Consider the following 15,068-nt stretch of genomic DNA (forward strand, 5'->3'; position numbering starts at 1 on the left):
TACAAAGTCGGGCAAGGCGTGCACAGAGTTATTTGTAATGCTATTGTCATCGCTGATGTTGATGGTAGTGGCGGAAGACTGGCAGTTTTTAATATCGAGGGAAAATAATTGTTCAATAAGTTCGCAACGCGCTGGCTTTCAGTTACTTTTTTACCATCGCTGTCAGTTAAGGGTCCTATCCCACTTTGATCGCCTTTTTGTTGTTTATAGAATTGAAGAAACACATATAGTTAAGTATTAGATTTACAGTTGGCGGTAGTGTTTTCTGCAGGCAAGTTTCATGCAAGCGGCGAAACTGTATAGGGGGTGTGCATGTTATCCTTACACACACACACACACACACACACACAATGAATCTGTCATTTACACACCCTGAGGACTGAAGGAGGTCTGGGATCGGCCATGACTTGCGGCACCTTGTTCCTATGGTGAAATGGATCTACGTAGTATCTTTTTTCAACACGTCTTCATAAGTGTCAGTCTTGAAAGTGTTGATGTCCATCCCTAATAGTTTCAGTAGTAAGAAAATTACTGGAAACTATTCGTTGACGAGAACTGCCTCATTGCCAACTTCATAATCAGCAGTGCTTCTATTGACCACTATAATCTTAGTTCGATGTATGCACCACACACCTTCCCAACTATCTATCAATATTATTTATCTGGCGCTACTTATACCGCGTCGGCAAGAGTAATGTAGTCCGATGCTGAATAATTAGGCTAGTGTAGCGTTTGACAGTTATGCATTATACAGTATTAGCCTACCTCGCTGCATACACAGTATCCGCCACATCCTGTCCAGTTGCTTGTGATGCAGGGCTGCTTTAGTGTACAGTTACGTTCTTTAAATTATTTAGCGCCATTTTTACCATCTGCGGGAGCCTGGCCGTATTTCTTGGGGTGGGAATTCCAGATCGTGTCGAAGCCCATGTTGACGGTCTGCAGGCGGCGGGGGAGAAGAGCTGAGGGCGACGTTGCCAGATTATCGTATTCACCACATCCTATTTACCTAAAATGCCCGCCTTGCCATCTACATGTAACATCATCTATTCCTGTCGCTTTGTATATTTTTGTAGCCTTTTTTTGACATTTCTAATACCCAGCAATGCTCTTGGTGTAGATGTAGCTGCTAGTGATGCGCATTGCCGTTATTCCCGACGATGTGAATGAACCTGGTGCATCACACAAGCCCTCCCCTCCCCTGCCCAGTGCCCAGGCCGTGTCCCTCCTCTCACGGCAGGGTGGTGCTGCGCGGTGTGCTTGACCTCTATCTGAGCCGCTTCCACGTTCAAGGTGTGTGACGCGTAGGCGAGGAGGAAAGTCTCGGGGTCAGCTGACGCTAAATAGCTGCTCTTCGGGTGAAACGTCGAGTGATGTAAATTTCGATGATAAAAGGCAGTTGATTGTTGAGAGCGAGGGATTAGTCATAGGCTTTTTAGTGTATTGTCATTTACTTCAACAATTAATAATGACTATTTAGATAAAATAATTACACAAAAAACACGTAGCAATGGGTGTAAATTGAGTAACTTCTATTTCGGGAAGGAAATAGGTCAAAATTGGTTCACGAGCAGGGTAGTGGATGAGTGGAACATATTCATATAAACCAAAGAACAGAATTATGAAGCAACGTAGCTGATGAATATACGGAAGAACAAAAAAATTGAAAACGTTATATTAAAAAATTTCCGTGGATGGGGAGGGAAGTTAGTAACTGATTTTAGGTGCCGTGTGTTACCCATGTGGCCTCTTGTAATTTTGTATCCTCGTGTGTGTGGAGGAAGTGCACCGGTGTCACGTTCAAGTGGTTAGACGCCCGTTGAATTAGACCTCAGTAAGGGAAGCTGTGCCATGAACTAAATTATCATCAGTTAAGGGGATGCATGGACGACGCTAAGAAAATAGATAAAACTCGTGTTCACTATGTACTGGTTGAATCATTGCGAGCGTTGTTAAGTGTTACTGAACGTGAATGGAGAGTATGGGCAGCACTGACAGAAGCAGCTGAATTGAAATGCTGTTATGTTAAATGATGAGATATTTCCGGTGTGCATTGTTCCGTTTGATGCAGTTCGGGGTGAAACATGCACACACCAACCTGTTCATCAACTTGCACATACTAACCTGTTTATATTGAAGGCAACACGCATGTCACTCAGCATAAACAAGCAATACCATGAATTAAAACAACCATTGATTCACACACAACAAACATCATTCATCAAAAACATTGGCGTCGTATGACCAATGTATACTAGCTGCGGCAGCATCATTTGATCAAAACAACCGCTGGAGGAAGAGAAAAAGAATATTGCAACTTGTTCTGCAAATTCACATGAACCGTATCTATCTTGAAGCAAGGGGGAGCCACTAATGAGCAAAACCCGTCCTAAATGATGTGTGCGTGCAATGATTAAGAGGGTGTTTCGCCAGCCCCAGCCAGCCCGCCTCATCTGGTGGTGGTGGCCGTGGCGGAACACATCACTGGCATCCTGTGCTGGGACGGACGGCAGTGAAACTCTTGATGACTCACTCCTTTATTCCCTTCCCTTGGTCCTCTCTCTCCCTCCTCCCTCTCAGTCAGTCGCCGCTCCCTTCGTTCACTTCCTCATTCACACGTCGCCTTTTTATTTCTCGCACCCATCACCCCTTCCTTCCCTCCCCTCTCCCTCCTCAGTCACTCAACACTCCCTTTGTTCACTTCCTAATCCACTCATCCCCCCCTTTTTTTCTCGTACCCATCACCCCTTCCTTCCCTCACCCCTCTCTCCTTGACTGTCCTTCCTTACTCCTTCCCTTCCCTTCTTCCGCGACTCCTTCCCTTCCCTTCTTCCCCGACTCCTTCCCTCTCATCTGTGTCATTCTCCTTGTTCTCACTCTTTTTCTTTCCTTCCTTCCGTCGTTCCTTCACAGCTTTCTTCCCCTCCTCTTTTCACCCTTTCCTTCCCTCCCTCGCTCCCTTTCCTCTTTTTTCTCTCTTATCTCTTCCTTCCCTCCCCCTCATAATAATTTCTATCCTTCCTTCCCTTCCTATAGTCTCTTGCCTTCTTCTCGCTCTTTCATTAATTGCTCCTTTGTCTGATCTTACCTCGTGTCTTTCTTACCTTGAATTCATCGCTTACTCATATCTATCTCACCTTGCGTAACATGACTCATTCGCTATTTCCTTCTCTCCATAATTCATTCACCTCCATGTATCCCCCCTTTAGTCACTCACCTTTTTCCTTCCCTTCCTCATTCACTCCTTCTGTCCTTCACTTCCTCATTCACCCTTCCCACCCTTTCGCTTCCTCACTCCCACATCACTTCTCCCCTCGTGCCTCTACTCTTCTTTCGCTCACTACACCTCTCTCGTCCATTTACACTCCCTCCCTCCATAACCCCTTTACCCTCATACTAACTCATCCCTACCCATTCCTCTACTCCCTCAGTCATTCACCCATCCTCTCCCTTCACTCCCTCACTCAACCGGTTACTTCCCCCTCACCCCTCCACCCCCATACTCATTAACTCATCCCTACCCATTCCTCTACTCCCTCATTCACCCATCGTCCCCCTTCACTCCCTCACTCAACCCGTTACTTACCCCTTCACCCCTTCACTCACACGTTCCCTTTGGTGAACCGGAGTAGGGCAGGGCAGGGCAGGGTGAGGACGGGCGTTGAAAAGTATGACGACTCTCCCTCTCTCCCTGTGTCCTCTCCCTCCCTCTCTCGTTCCCTGCCGCCCTGCCACTCCCTCCCTCCCTCCCTGGGGTGGGCCGGACGTGGGCGGGCGGGCGGCGGCCACAATGGGTCCCATCAACTACCCTGACTTGCGGCGGATGGACATTCTGCGACGTTTTTTAGGTGTGTGTGTGTGTGTGTGTTCACCACGGCCTGATCACGTGTTGGACTCGTAATCGCAAGCAGGTACCCTCCCGACATGAGCAAGTGTTCTTTATCGTCGACCTCTGGGTACTGCTCAAGGGGGGGACAGTAACCACCAGTAAACCGAAAGAATCCGGCCTGAGCGGGCTCGAACCGCTGCCCTGTCAGTCCGTGAAGCCTGGCAGCGCAGCGCTCTAACCAGTTGCGCCACGGAGTGTGTGTGTGTGTGTGTGTGAAGGGAAGGAAACTGAAAAATGAGAATATGAAGTAAAGGAAGGAAAAATATGGTGTGATATTTAGAGAGAGAGAGAGAGAGAGAGGGGGGGGGGAGGGGTAGTGGCTTATTTAAACGATGGGAAGTAAAAAAGAATGAGTAATGTGAGGGTTTCTTACTCATTTACATCCGCCTCCTCTTCCCCTCGTTCTTACTCATCCAACGTTGTTTTTTTTACTACCTTCAGCTGCCCTCCACCATGTCATATTTTTTTTTATTATTATTATTCACGTCTTACTCATCATCCCGTCTTTGTGCGCATGGAAATTAGGCAGGAAAAAACTATAAAATGTGTGTGTGTGTGTGTGTGTGTGTGTGTGTGTGTGTGTGTGTGTGTCGTCATGCGGATGTGAAACGTTTGTAACAGGCAAAGACTTTTTTTTTTCTCGTTACTTCAAAGGAATTTTAGGGTGCGTGAGAGAGAGAGGGAATGTTCCTCCTACTCCATAAAGAAAATAAACACCGCAGCTCAATTCTCCAGGTTTTTTTATGAGTATTAAGTGGAAGAATGGGCGAACTGCCACTCATGTTATCCAGAAAGAAGTGACGTGTGTGTGTGTGTGCCACTTAATGCAGTGATGAGCGAAGTGGTTAGCGTGGCGCCTAATCATCCTGGATTCACGAGAGGCAATGATTTTTTTTTTTTTACAACAAAGGAGACAGCTCAAGGGCACAAAAAAGTAAACAATAATAAAAAAAGACCGCTACTCGCTGCTCACAAAAAGAATCCAAAGAGGTGGCCGAAAGAGAGATGCGTTAATTCGTTCAACTTCGTGTCAAGGGTCGCCGCAGCGGATATGAGGTCAGCCCATATTCCCAAACGTTTTGACGCATGTCTGTTTAAAGAGGCTTTCGTAAAAGTTGTAGGGATTTCCATGGGTAGTTTCATATCCCTGGCGGTAGTTTTGCAAGATTTCTACGCCATGAACAGGTAGAACACTCTTGAGAACCCGACGCATCTGTTATATATGGCCTTCAAAAATTATCGTATCAAGAGCGGGAAGCGTTTGAGAATACGAGTCCACAGCTCTCCACCTCTCATCATCTTCCTGTCAATCCAAAAAACTTCCTGTATGCCCTCCTCTATGGCGTCCGTGAATCTCTTGAATCTTCTCCCTGGCAGCTCCATCCTCAGCATCCTCCTCCTTAGCCTTGCTCCTCCCTGGCAGCTCCATCCGCATCCTCTTCCTCCTTTTAGGCTTGCTCTTCTCCTCCCAGGCAGCTCCATCCGCATCCTCCTCCTCCCAACGTATGCTGCATCTCTCCTCTGTGCATACCTGAACCATCATAGTCTCGTCTCTCCCTTTGTCTCCGAGCCGTCGTAGTATATGTGCCTCTCGTCTGACTCTAATAATGATCTCTGGAGGTGGGTATATGATGTGTATTCTTATCACTAGTGTTGGCAAGTGTAGTTACATAGTTATCGTAACTCGTATGGCACAAAGAACTTCCGGAATTCACCATAATGTAGCCTAGTTACAATGATTCGTATTGACCTATTCATGATGTGTATGCGATTATATATAGGTGCATTATATAGGTAGTATAGTGATATATCAACCTTTACTACCATTATCGTTGCCGGAAGTTTTAAGGTCAAGCCGTGTGGGTGTTTTATATTAGTTGCTCCTAGAAGCATTAAATATATACGGTACTATGTGCTTATTAGACGGTTTATATAAATTTTCACCCTACCAGTAGTTGTGAAGGAAAATTGCCAGCATCATAAACGCGGGGAAGAACACTCGTAATGGGGGTGAAGGCGAGCTCTGTGTTCACTGTAGAGGCGTTACAAAACATCTTTTACGCCTTTGGTGCTTATAGTGTAGGATGGCTTTTATTCAGTACTAGGCGGTTTATAATATTCATGATTGTTGATGGGAATTAGTTAGTTCTGTAAGGGCATGAAGAAAACAATGAAGGTGCGATTATCTTTATACCTTTCCGAAGTCTTTCTCCAGCAAATTAAATACTCAATCAGGGACGTTTTCCTGACGTTACTGATGATCGCGCCAGCAAGGAAATCTGAGCTACGATGACTCCCTCGGCAGTGTTCGTTGGACACTTTCCACTGTTAGTCTGAGTCACGGCCCATGAGATAACCGTTCATTTTCTCCATGATGGTCACTTGAAGCCCTTGAACAGTCGCCTCAACAGCAATGCGTCAGTTGAAGAGTCGCCCTAATGGCTGGGTAGTCGAGGCCGCTAGACTGGGTTTGGTTAGGATGGCAGTTCGGCTTAGGTCTTTGTGACATCACTGGTTTGGTCTCATGCCAGCTCGACTTGAGCCTCATGATTGCGTAGGTCCAAGCCCTAAACAAAGACTGGCAAGTGCGTGTCAGACTAACCACATAAACACAGCCACCGTAATAGACCATAAGAACATAAGAACATAGGGAGACTGCAAGAGACCTAATGGCCTACACAAGGCAGCGCCAGATTCCCCCCCTGGACCACTGCTGCTGTGTCTGATGCTTCCATCCCTAAGTATCATAAACAAACTCTTAAACCGCGAGTCCGTGACCCTTCACCACCCCCACTCGCCTCATGCTGCCTGCACGCCGCCCCTAGGGAAGTGAGGCTGGGATGGGGAGAACGGATATTCGGCCGGCTGGTGGCCATCACGCATGGAATAAAGTTGTTCGCCGATCACCGGGCCTGTTACTGCGTTGTCTCCTTATGATGACAGACTAATTTCTTAGCTATTGAAACATGCAACTCATTTTTCCCTTGAACTAGTGTTGCTATACTCAGTAATAGATTGCACGCATGCCAGAGAAATTGACTTTGGGAACCATGAACTAAAGATATAATTTCACATGACATTATTATAATTATACTATTGTCCCGGGAGGTGCGCTGGACCCTTGATAGTGTGTGATGTGATAGTTGAGCAAGAAAGTGGGGAGGGTGGAGGGGGGTGGCGTGTGACCTGCGGGAGTGGTCGTTGTGAGCTGGAACGGAACACGTAACATGCTGGAAGACTTAGTCAGCTTCACTGTGGCTGTCACCTTCCTTCCTTAGATCTCTTACTGTCATTTATTTTGTTCTTTTGGTTGTACTTAATGCACAATGTCATCTATGAATGTAACCCCCTGAGGCCTTGTGAGGGATGGGGGTGGTGTTGGTGGTGCTTATTCCTTTTCACAGTTAATTACAAAGTTCCTGTGATAGGGATTCCGAGAAGCGTATGTTCCAAGAAAAAGTAAAAAAAAAAGTTGGTGACGGAGCGGCGTGTCCTTGCGTGGCTTCCAAGTTGGTGCTTCCCTTCCCGGAACGTGCCGCTTCAGGGGATTCCTTCCTTGGGTGCCGCGCTGTGCCGCCTCAGTGCCGCCGAGAAGGGTCCCTGGTGGTTGTCATGGTCCCGTCATAGCGACGCGTACATCACAGTGCGGACGCGTACAGCACAGGGCGGACGCCCTGCACGGGCCACCTGTAAGGCTTCCTCGCCTTTGTGACGCAACATCGAGAACACGTGTGCCAACTGCTTGGACATGTTAAGATTTAGGTCATCTTCATGTGGCGGTTGTGATACAAACCCTCATTCCGGTCTTTGGTTATCATGTTACCTGGCCGGCACCCGGGTCTTCCACACACTTCGTCGCTCCCGAGAAGTCTTGGTTGCTCCTGGGTCGCTCCACGAGTGTACGTGTTGCAGACCCGTAATTTTGACTTTTTTAGGGGGGTGTCTAGAGGGCATCATAGGTTCATGAGTGGGGTAGGGAGGGCGGCAAGAGAAGCGAACATAATTACGCAGCCAGGGATTTTTTTTTTTTTTTAATTAAGTACATTTAGGGGCATTTTGAGGCCGACAGACAAATAAAATAATTAATTACATGATACAAGTTATGTCAGCGCTACCAACAATCAAGGAGGCAGCAGCTAGAGAACAGATTGTTGCTATATGCTAGCGAATTTTAACAAGACAAGCAAAAATATCGGATAAATTAACATTAAAGGGAAATTGATATATAGAAAACATTGGGGGAGCTATAGCCCCCCTAGAAATTACAGCCCTATGATGTGAAGAGTGTTATTAATTTCCTGCCATCCCATCCTAGAGAGCGCATTCCCCTCTCGCTCTCGGTCTCCGAATGTGTCATGCGTAAGTGAGTCCTGAATGCACGACGCATGTTTCGTGTATTAGTTTGACCTCCACTTGGCAGACTTGCACACCACGACTCCAGAAATATAATTTGCTTGTTATATATCTCCTCGTATCGTGTGTAGAAACTTCCTGTTGGTGATAGAGCGGTCTAATTTGAGTGGGGGGAGTTTCTTGCCCTTGTGTAGCATAATTGCGCCACCTCAGGGACTGGTAGTGGACTTGTCTTGAGTCTGACACGACGTTATCATCATTGCAGCTTCCTTCCCTGCTTCAGCCTCTGCCTCTACAACACGCAGAACACGCACGTGCAAGGAGGCGGGGCGGGAGCGGAAGCTGCTTTGAGAGGGTGGTCTGGTGAGGCTTTCAAAGGCTAAATATTTGTAAAGACCGGCGTCAACAGCTGGTGTTTTGGGGATGTGTCAACATTTACAAGTTGTCGCAGGCAGCCGGTGGGGTGTTTGGTAAATTGGTAAACATGGATGGCTTGAGGGGGAGGACACTCGTGGGAAACATTGCAGAAGGCACCGTATATACTCTTCTTACAGGATAGGGCTCGTCATGACCGCTGGTGCCTGGCAGATATGCACTCATTTTTTTTATCATTATTATCTGCCTTTTCTTGTCTACTGCAGAAAGAAAAAAAAATTCCTAACGTTCTTCACCTCTGCCTAGTGTTAGCGTACCCCATCATACTCCGGCAAAAGCTACAATTTCATCTCGTCACCTTGTCTTCTGCCTGACATTTGACTTCCATTTCTTGGTTACCACTATTGCCTTGGTTGTCCATCAGTATAATTTATATGCATTGTAAGATCTGCCTGAGTTAATTTCTTATTATTTTATCATTTCAGTTTAATTAAATATCTTCCTTTGTCGATTCCACAATGCATGACGTTCTCTCTCTCTCTCTCGTTGGGGAGAGCGGTGATGTTTCGGACAGTGGGATGATCCGGCCATAGCACTTATTGTAAATTGTATGGGAGTGAGTGCCGCGATATTTTGTGTGAATGTGCAAAACTTTGTTGCCTTGGCCCACAAAGGGACAACCACGCCCTCGGAGCTGTTCTTTTCGATGCAAGTCCGAGTTTGTTTTTTTGCATCTCCTATATAATATTTGCAGGGTGTATCGTAAGCTCTCACTTCAAAAACACGGCAATTAGCAAAATGTAAATTATTTCGGTGACGCAGCGATGCACGGCGAAGGTATTGCCGTATAACAATCGCCCAGCTCTCGTGCTGGAAAAGGAGTGTGACCACACATTTGTTTTTTATAGAGTCGTGATGATTCGGACAGTTGATTTTTTCATGATTTTTATTAAATTTATATCAATTTAAACAATATAGGTGTTGCAACGGTTATAAAAAGGTTAATATGGTTGATTTATATTCAAATATTATGCTTGTGAGAAAAGAAGGAAGACCTAATACCAATTTTTTTTAGATATTTCTTGTAGTTTTCCTTTTATTTTTTTCCCCTTTAAATATTGAAAGGATACTTTTGTCTTTATACAAATGTTTTGTAGAAGATATAATCTTGTTTATTAGCCAATCAAACTCAAGCTTTATTAATATTATGGCGAGTACTATGAGTGTCCGTACCCTGGCCGAACCATCACCACGGGTGGGGATGGTTCGGACGACTTAAAAACTTGTTTCATCACTTACACTTGAAAACTGGAAATAGCTACGAGTGTCATATCAGCAGCCTAAGGAGCCAAATGATGACGGAACATTTTGAGATCAACACAATTACACTACTTCTTAAACTTTTTTTTCTAAAAATATTTTTCTAAAAAGTGGCCGAATCATCACCGCTCTCCCCTATACACCCATAATTTCCCACGGTTCCTCTTTGTATACACTTCTCAACTTTCTCTAATTATTTTGTGAGGTACCTGAGTTGTATGTTAGGACTGGCATGATGCACTGTATTGATTATAGCTACGTCTTGCTGTTCAGAGAAAATGGCAAGGTGCAATTCGTATTATACTGTTTACCAAAAGTAGGCTACTCCATCCCATTCCTATACTCTTTCACTATTTTCCTTCTCGTGGGCTTGGTTTACACTGTCTTAGATGTGTGTATCCCGGTATTCCCCTACTCTCAAGTATATATTTTGTTTCCGACAATATTTGCTGAGTTTCCGATGAACTGCTGCCCCGCCAACAGATAACCTTTGTTTTCTTGAGATTCATCTTCAGACCAACTTCCATTCTTGGTTTATGCATCATTATCCGTACGACTGTGAATATCAAAGACGTTCAAGCTACAGTGTGTGCGTGCGTGTGTGTGTGTGTGTGATTGCGGGTTGTGAGAATTTGTGGTTCATAAGTTCCTTCATTTTGAGATATTGTGGGAGACATTGTGATGGTATTGTCTATAATCATCTTCATTTTTCTAACTTCGAGCTCTCCACCAGCTCTCTCTGGGTTATGTGGCACCATGGACAAATGTCCCAATATCTGGGCACTAATGCGGTGTACATACAACCGATGCGAGTTTATTCTATACAATAACTCCCCAAATTACCCAGGAATCAGAATACATATCCAAGTTTAAATCATTTTATTCATCACCAAGGTAAACAATGTCATAGGGCTTAGGCTGAAGGAACTGCTGGATTCTCTCATAATACTCTACTTTTGTAGCCTAGTAGTACGGTATTTCTAGATATATCACCATTATAAATTTTTAATAAAAAAAGCTATGTTCCCTCCATTCTTAGATTTACTAGATTGAGTACTTAAATAAAAATAAGGTTCAATCACCATTATAAATAATAAAGAAAGATATGTTCCCTCCATTCTTAGATTTACTAGATTGAGTACTTAAATAAAAATAAGGTTCAATCACCATTATAAATAATAAAGAAAGATATGTTCCCTCCATTCTTAGATTTACTAGATTGAGTACTTAAAGAAAAATAAGGTTTATTAATATTTCCAGAAACTGTTCATAAAATTTATTATATGAGTATCAAAACTCTAATCTTCAGTTATTTCTTTGTTAATCAAATAGCTGTGCAGTGAAAAAGTTATGTATTTGGAAATTATCTAAATACCAATACGAATTGAGACTTAGCAAGCACCCAGCTTGATGCAATGATTTTGTAAAGCTTGTCATAATAATGGCAAATGAGTTTATGTAAAAAAAAATTTACTGCCTGATACATAAAAAATTGCCTTTCAAAGTATCTCATGGGAGGACATTTAGCTAAGTAAGCTGTGTGCCATTTACTACTAAAGCCTTAATTTAGCAAACAACCCTACTTCCTGTGTAATACTGTCATCTTAGAGGGACATGCTTCCCTTCTGATTCATGTTCCTTGAACCTTTCTTGAGATTGGACAGAGGGACCAGCAAGTGTACCTGTCTGTTTGACTTCAGTATGTAAAGGCAGAAGTCTTGCAGTCACTCAATCTCTGTGATTCTTTAGCAGGTTCAGAACACGTCAGCTTTTTTTCATGCATATTTCCAGTCCTAATAATCTCCTACCCAGACATAGCAGTTGTATCTGGTAGTGTTCTGTTCCAGTCTATGATCTCATAACACTGCTCTTGAATTTTATCTATTTCTTTACAGTTAATATTTATTCTTTTGTTTCCTCAGAATGAAGGTGGTAGCTGTGACTGTGGTGGTGGTGACTCTGGTAGCAACAGCAGTGGGCCATGACTGGGGCTGGGGCAATTGTCCCTCAGCTAAGGCCTTCTCCAGCTTGGACGTGGACAAAGTAAGACTGCATGCTTGTGCTGTGTAAAAGAAAAAGGTTCTAAGATGAATTTTCATGCAAGTTTTTATAAAATTAATAGTTTTCTTAAAAAGCCCTTTAATATATATTTTCATGTACTATCACTATATAGTTTCCATAGTTTTCAAGTACTATCACTATATAGTTTCCATAGTTTTCAAGTACTATCACTATATAGTTTCCATAGTTTTCAAGTACTATCACTATATAGTTTCCATAGTTTTCATGTACTATCACTATATAGTTTCCATAGTTTTCATGTACTATCACTATATAGTTTCCATAGTTTTCATGTACTATCACTATATAGTTTCCATAGTTTTCAAGTACTATCACTATATAGTTTCCATAGTTTTCAAGTACTATCACTATATAGTTTCCATAGTTTTCATGTACTATCACTACATAGTTTCCATAGTTTTCATGTACTATCACTATATATAGTTTCCATAGTATTACTCAATCTGCTCTTATAGCAGTGATACAATGTTAACTGTATTCAGTATTTCTACCACCAGCATGATATATGCAAGATGCTTTCATAAAAGTTAAATAAAAACATTTGCAATGTATGCATATGATATACATAGATAGATGCAGATTTTTGTACAGTGTAAAAGACATTGAACATTTTTAATATCAAGGTGTGTACTGGCTGGCAATTATGAGTCCAGTGCATTGTCAGGCCATGGTAAATGACACACACACAAACATAAGTAACCCATTTCCCTTCTTTTCACAGTTCCTTGGGCTGTGGTATGTCATCCAGCAGACGGACACCACTTCATCCTGCCTCACCATGAACTACACCAGAGTTTCACCCACACAGCTGCGCGCTGCCAAGTCCCGGCAGCTCCTTGTGCTTGACTCTCTCAGCATTGAACACACCAACTCCTACACTGCCAAGCTGGACATACCTGATTTTGATAATGCTGGTGCCATGAGGGTTAAGTGGCCTCTCAGTAGGTATTGGGCTGGTGGGGTGTTGCACTTAGGGGCAGGCATTTGTTTTATAATTCCTCCCCCCTAGGGGGTGGGGAGCACAGGCCTTTGCCAGGAGGGGCAGGGAAATTGGTGCCATTATATGTATGTACTTTTTTTGTCTGGATATCACAGTTTGTTGTGTCCCAGAATAAGGATATTCATATGCACCATAAAAGTGAGAGGCAGAGCTGAACAATGTGAGGATTGCAAGCTGAACATTGCCCCCAGCATGACATTTTATTGTCATTGCCTTGAAGAGTGTGGGATGCTCAACTTGTTAATTTGAATGGTGCAGTAGCAGCTCTGTAAACCACTTCACTGGGTAGCATTTCTCATAGTCACTTAGCACATATTTAAAACTTTACAATTTTGAGGCAGTAGGAAAAGTCATATGTAGACATTAACTTAGCAGTGAGAATACTGGTGTTCTACAGTGCTTTATTAATGATTCATGACTGCAGTGTCTATAACACAGGTGATGAAATTTGCAACTAAAGAGCACAGCTTTAAATAGGATGTTGACATTATTTCTTGCCAAAACTACATTTTCTTTCAGTATTACACTCTATTATTACATATTAGTTTACTCAGGTTATGTTTGAAATCAGAAAATATCACTTGGACATGATATTTTTTCCTGCTCATGAATGTAAGGAAGACTGCGGATTATAAGGACACCCCTGAGAGTAACTGACGTAAATGATATTTGTAGTCAAGTGTGTGAGCCCACTTGTCTTGCAGACTTGGCGGGCAAGGCTGACTACACTGTGCTGGACACCGACTATGACACATATGCTGTAGTGTATGAATGTCAGAAGGTGGCAAGCTTCCTGCACCGCAAGTCAACAGCCATCCTCTCCCGCACACCCACGCTCAGCCAGGACATCATTAGCAAGGTGAGAGTCAAAGGATGTGGAGTTAGCATTGAGGGGAGGTGTGTTGGTATATGAGGAGCTGTTTGGTACATGTTACTGCTGTTTGGCCAAAGTGCCATTGTCAAAGGGTCTCCAGAATATATTGGACTATCAGTGTGGTGAATGAAGATCTGTTCAGGTAAATGTTTTGCATTGTTTGGAGAGAAACATAATTTTGTTCTTATCCAAATGTTTCAACTGTGTAGTCAGGTCCTCTCACACACCTGTCACTCTACCTGCCACTTCTTCCAGGTTTTCTGGTGCTTCCAGTATTCATTTGCACCCCATTTTTATTGTTCTAATCCTTTATACATCATCCAGCATTCATTTGCCAGTCCCTATATAAATCAAATAAATCTTCACCTTGGCACTTCCTCTCACACTCCATTCATGTAAGTGCATCATTCTGAACCCCATACTACATCCATTTTCTCACCCTCATGCCTTATTCAATGAATGTCACTCAATTACTTAAAAGCATTTTTCATCTAACAACTTTAAATTTCTGTCAGTTTGAAAACTGGAATACACTTTCTATTATTAATGATTTAAAAAGGGGCAATGATAGCTGTAGGCAAAGAGTACCCCACTATCTAGAGTTTTATATTATTGTCCTTGAAACACCACATAGCCTTAAAACTAAATGTAAATATGATTTGCAGTTATGTCCAAATACATATTTTAGCAGCTTGGCTATTTGGCACACAGTTTAGTTGAGATGATAGTTATCTCATTTTCCCTTTGTGTTGGTGTTCGTGGTTGCCACACTATTGCAGAAGAGAAACAGTATCAAATAAAAGCTGTTCAGTGACTGGCATGAAGTAAAATGATTCATGTAGTCACACACGCTCTTCAGGTTAAGTGAGGTTAGGCCAGACTACAAGTTTTTCTTTTGCTTCCTGCTCAGGAGAGACAACTGATATCCAGCAAGGGCATTCCCACAAATGATCTGGACTCCATTGACCACGGTGTGTGTGTACGCCGTGAGGATGCAGGATTCAACATTAACATAGATGAGGACACCATAAAAAAAATGCTGAAGGATGCTTCTGATGGCGTCAGGAACATTGCCTCTCAGGTAAGACTTGGTACAAGGTAGGAGACGTATGCAAGACTCAATACAGGCTGTCACAGATAATATGACCCAGGATATGTAGGATTAGTTTAGTTAA

At 43.2% G+C, this 15,068-nt stretch overlaps 1 protein-coding gene across 4 annotated transcripts in view; it reads left to right on the top strand.

Moving 5' to 3' along the window:
* LOC127008083 (apolipoprotein D-like) overlaps positions 1-15,068 on the top strand; it is a 30,063-nt gene that overhangs the window by 6,455 nt on the left and 8,540 nt on the right. For 3 of the 4 annotated variants that reach the window (XM_050879643.1, XM_050879642.1, XM_050879645.1), the window contains exons 2-5: positions 11,860-11,980; positions 12,741-12,960; positions 13,724-13,878; positions 14,804-14,974. In XM_050879643.1, coding sequence (XP_050735600.1) covers positions 11,861-11,980; positions 12,741-12,960; positions 13,724-13,878; positions 14,804-14,974 — 666 coding nt within the window. In that variant the 5' untranslated portion in view covers position 11,860. Of the gene's footprint in view, positions 1-1,270; positions 1,294-11,859; positions 11,981-12,740; positions 12,961-13,723; positions 13,879-14,803; positions 14,975-15,068 lie in introns of those variants that run through there. The other variant, XM_050879644.1, reaches the window with a different exon arrangement.

Source organism: Eriocheir sinensis, chromosome 37 (genome assembly GCF_024679095.1).
Source record: "Eriocheir sinensis breed Jianghai 21 chromosome 37, ASM2467909v1, whole genome shotgun sequence".
NCBI lineage: Eukaryota > Metazoa > Arthropoda > Malacostraca > Decapoda > Varunidae > Eriocheir > Eriocheir sinensis.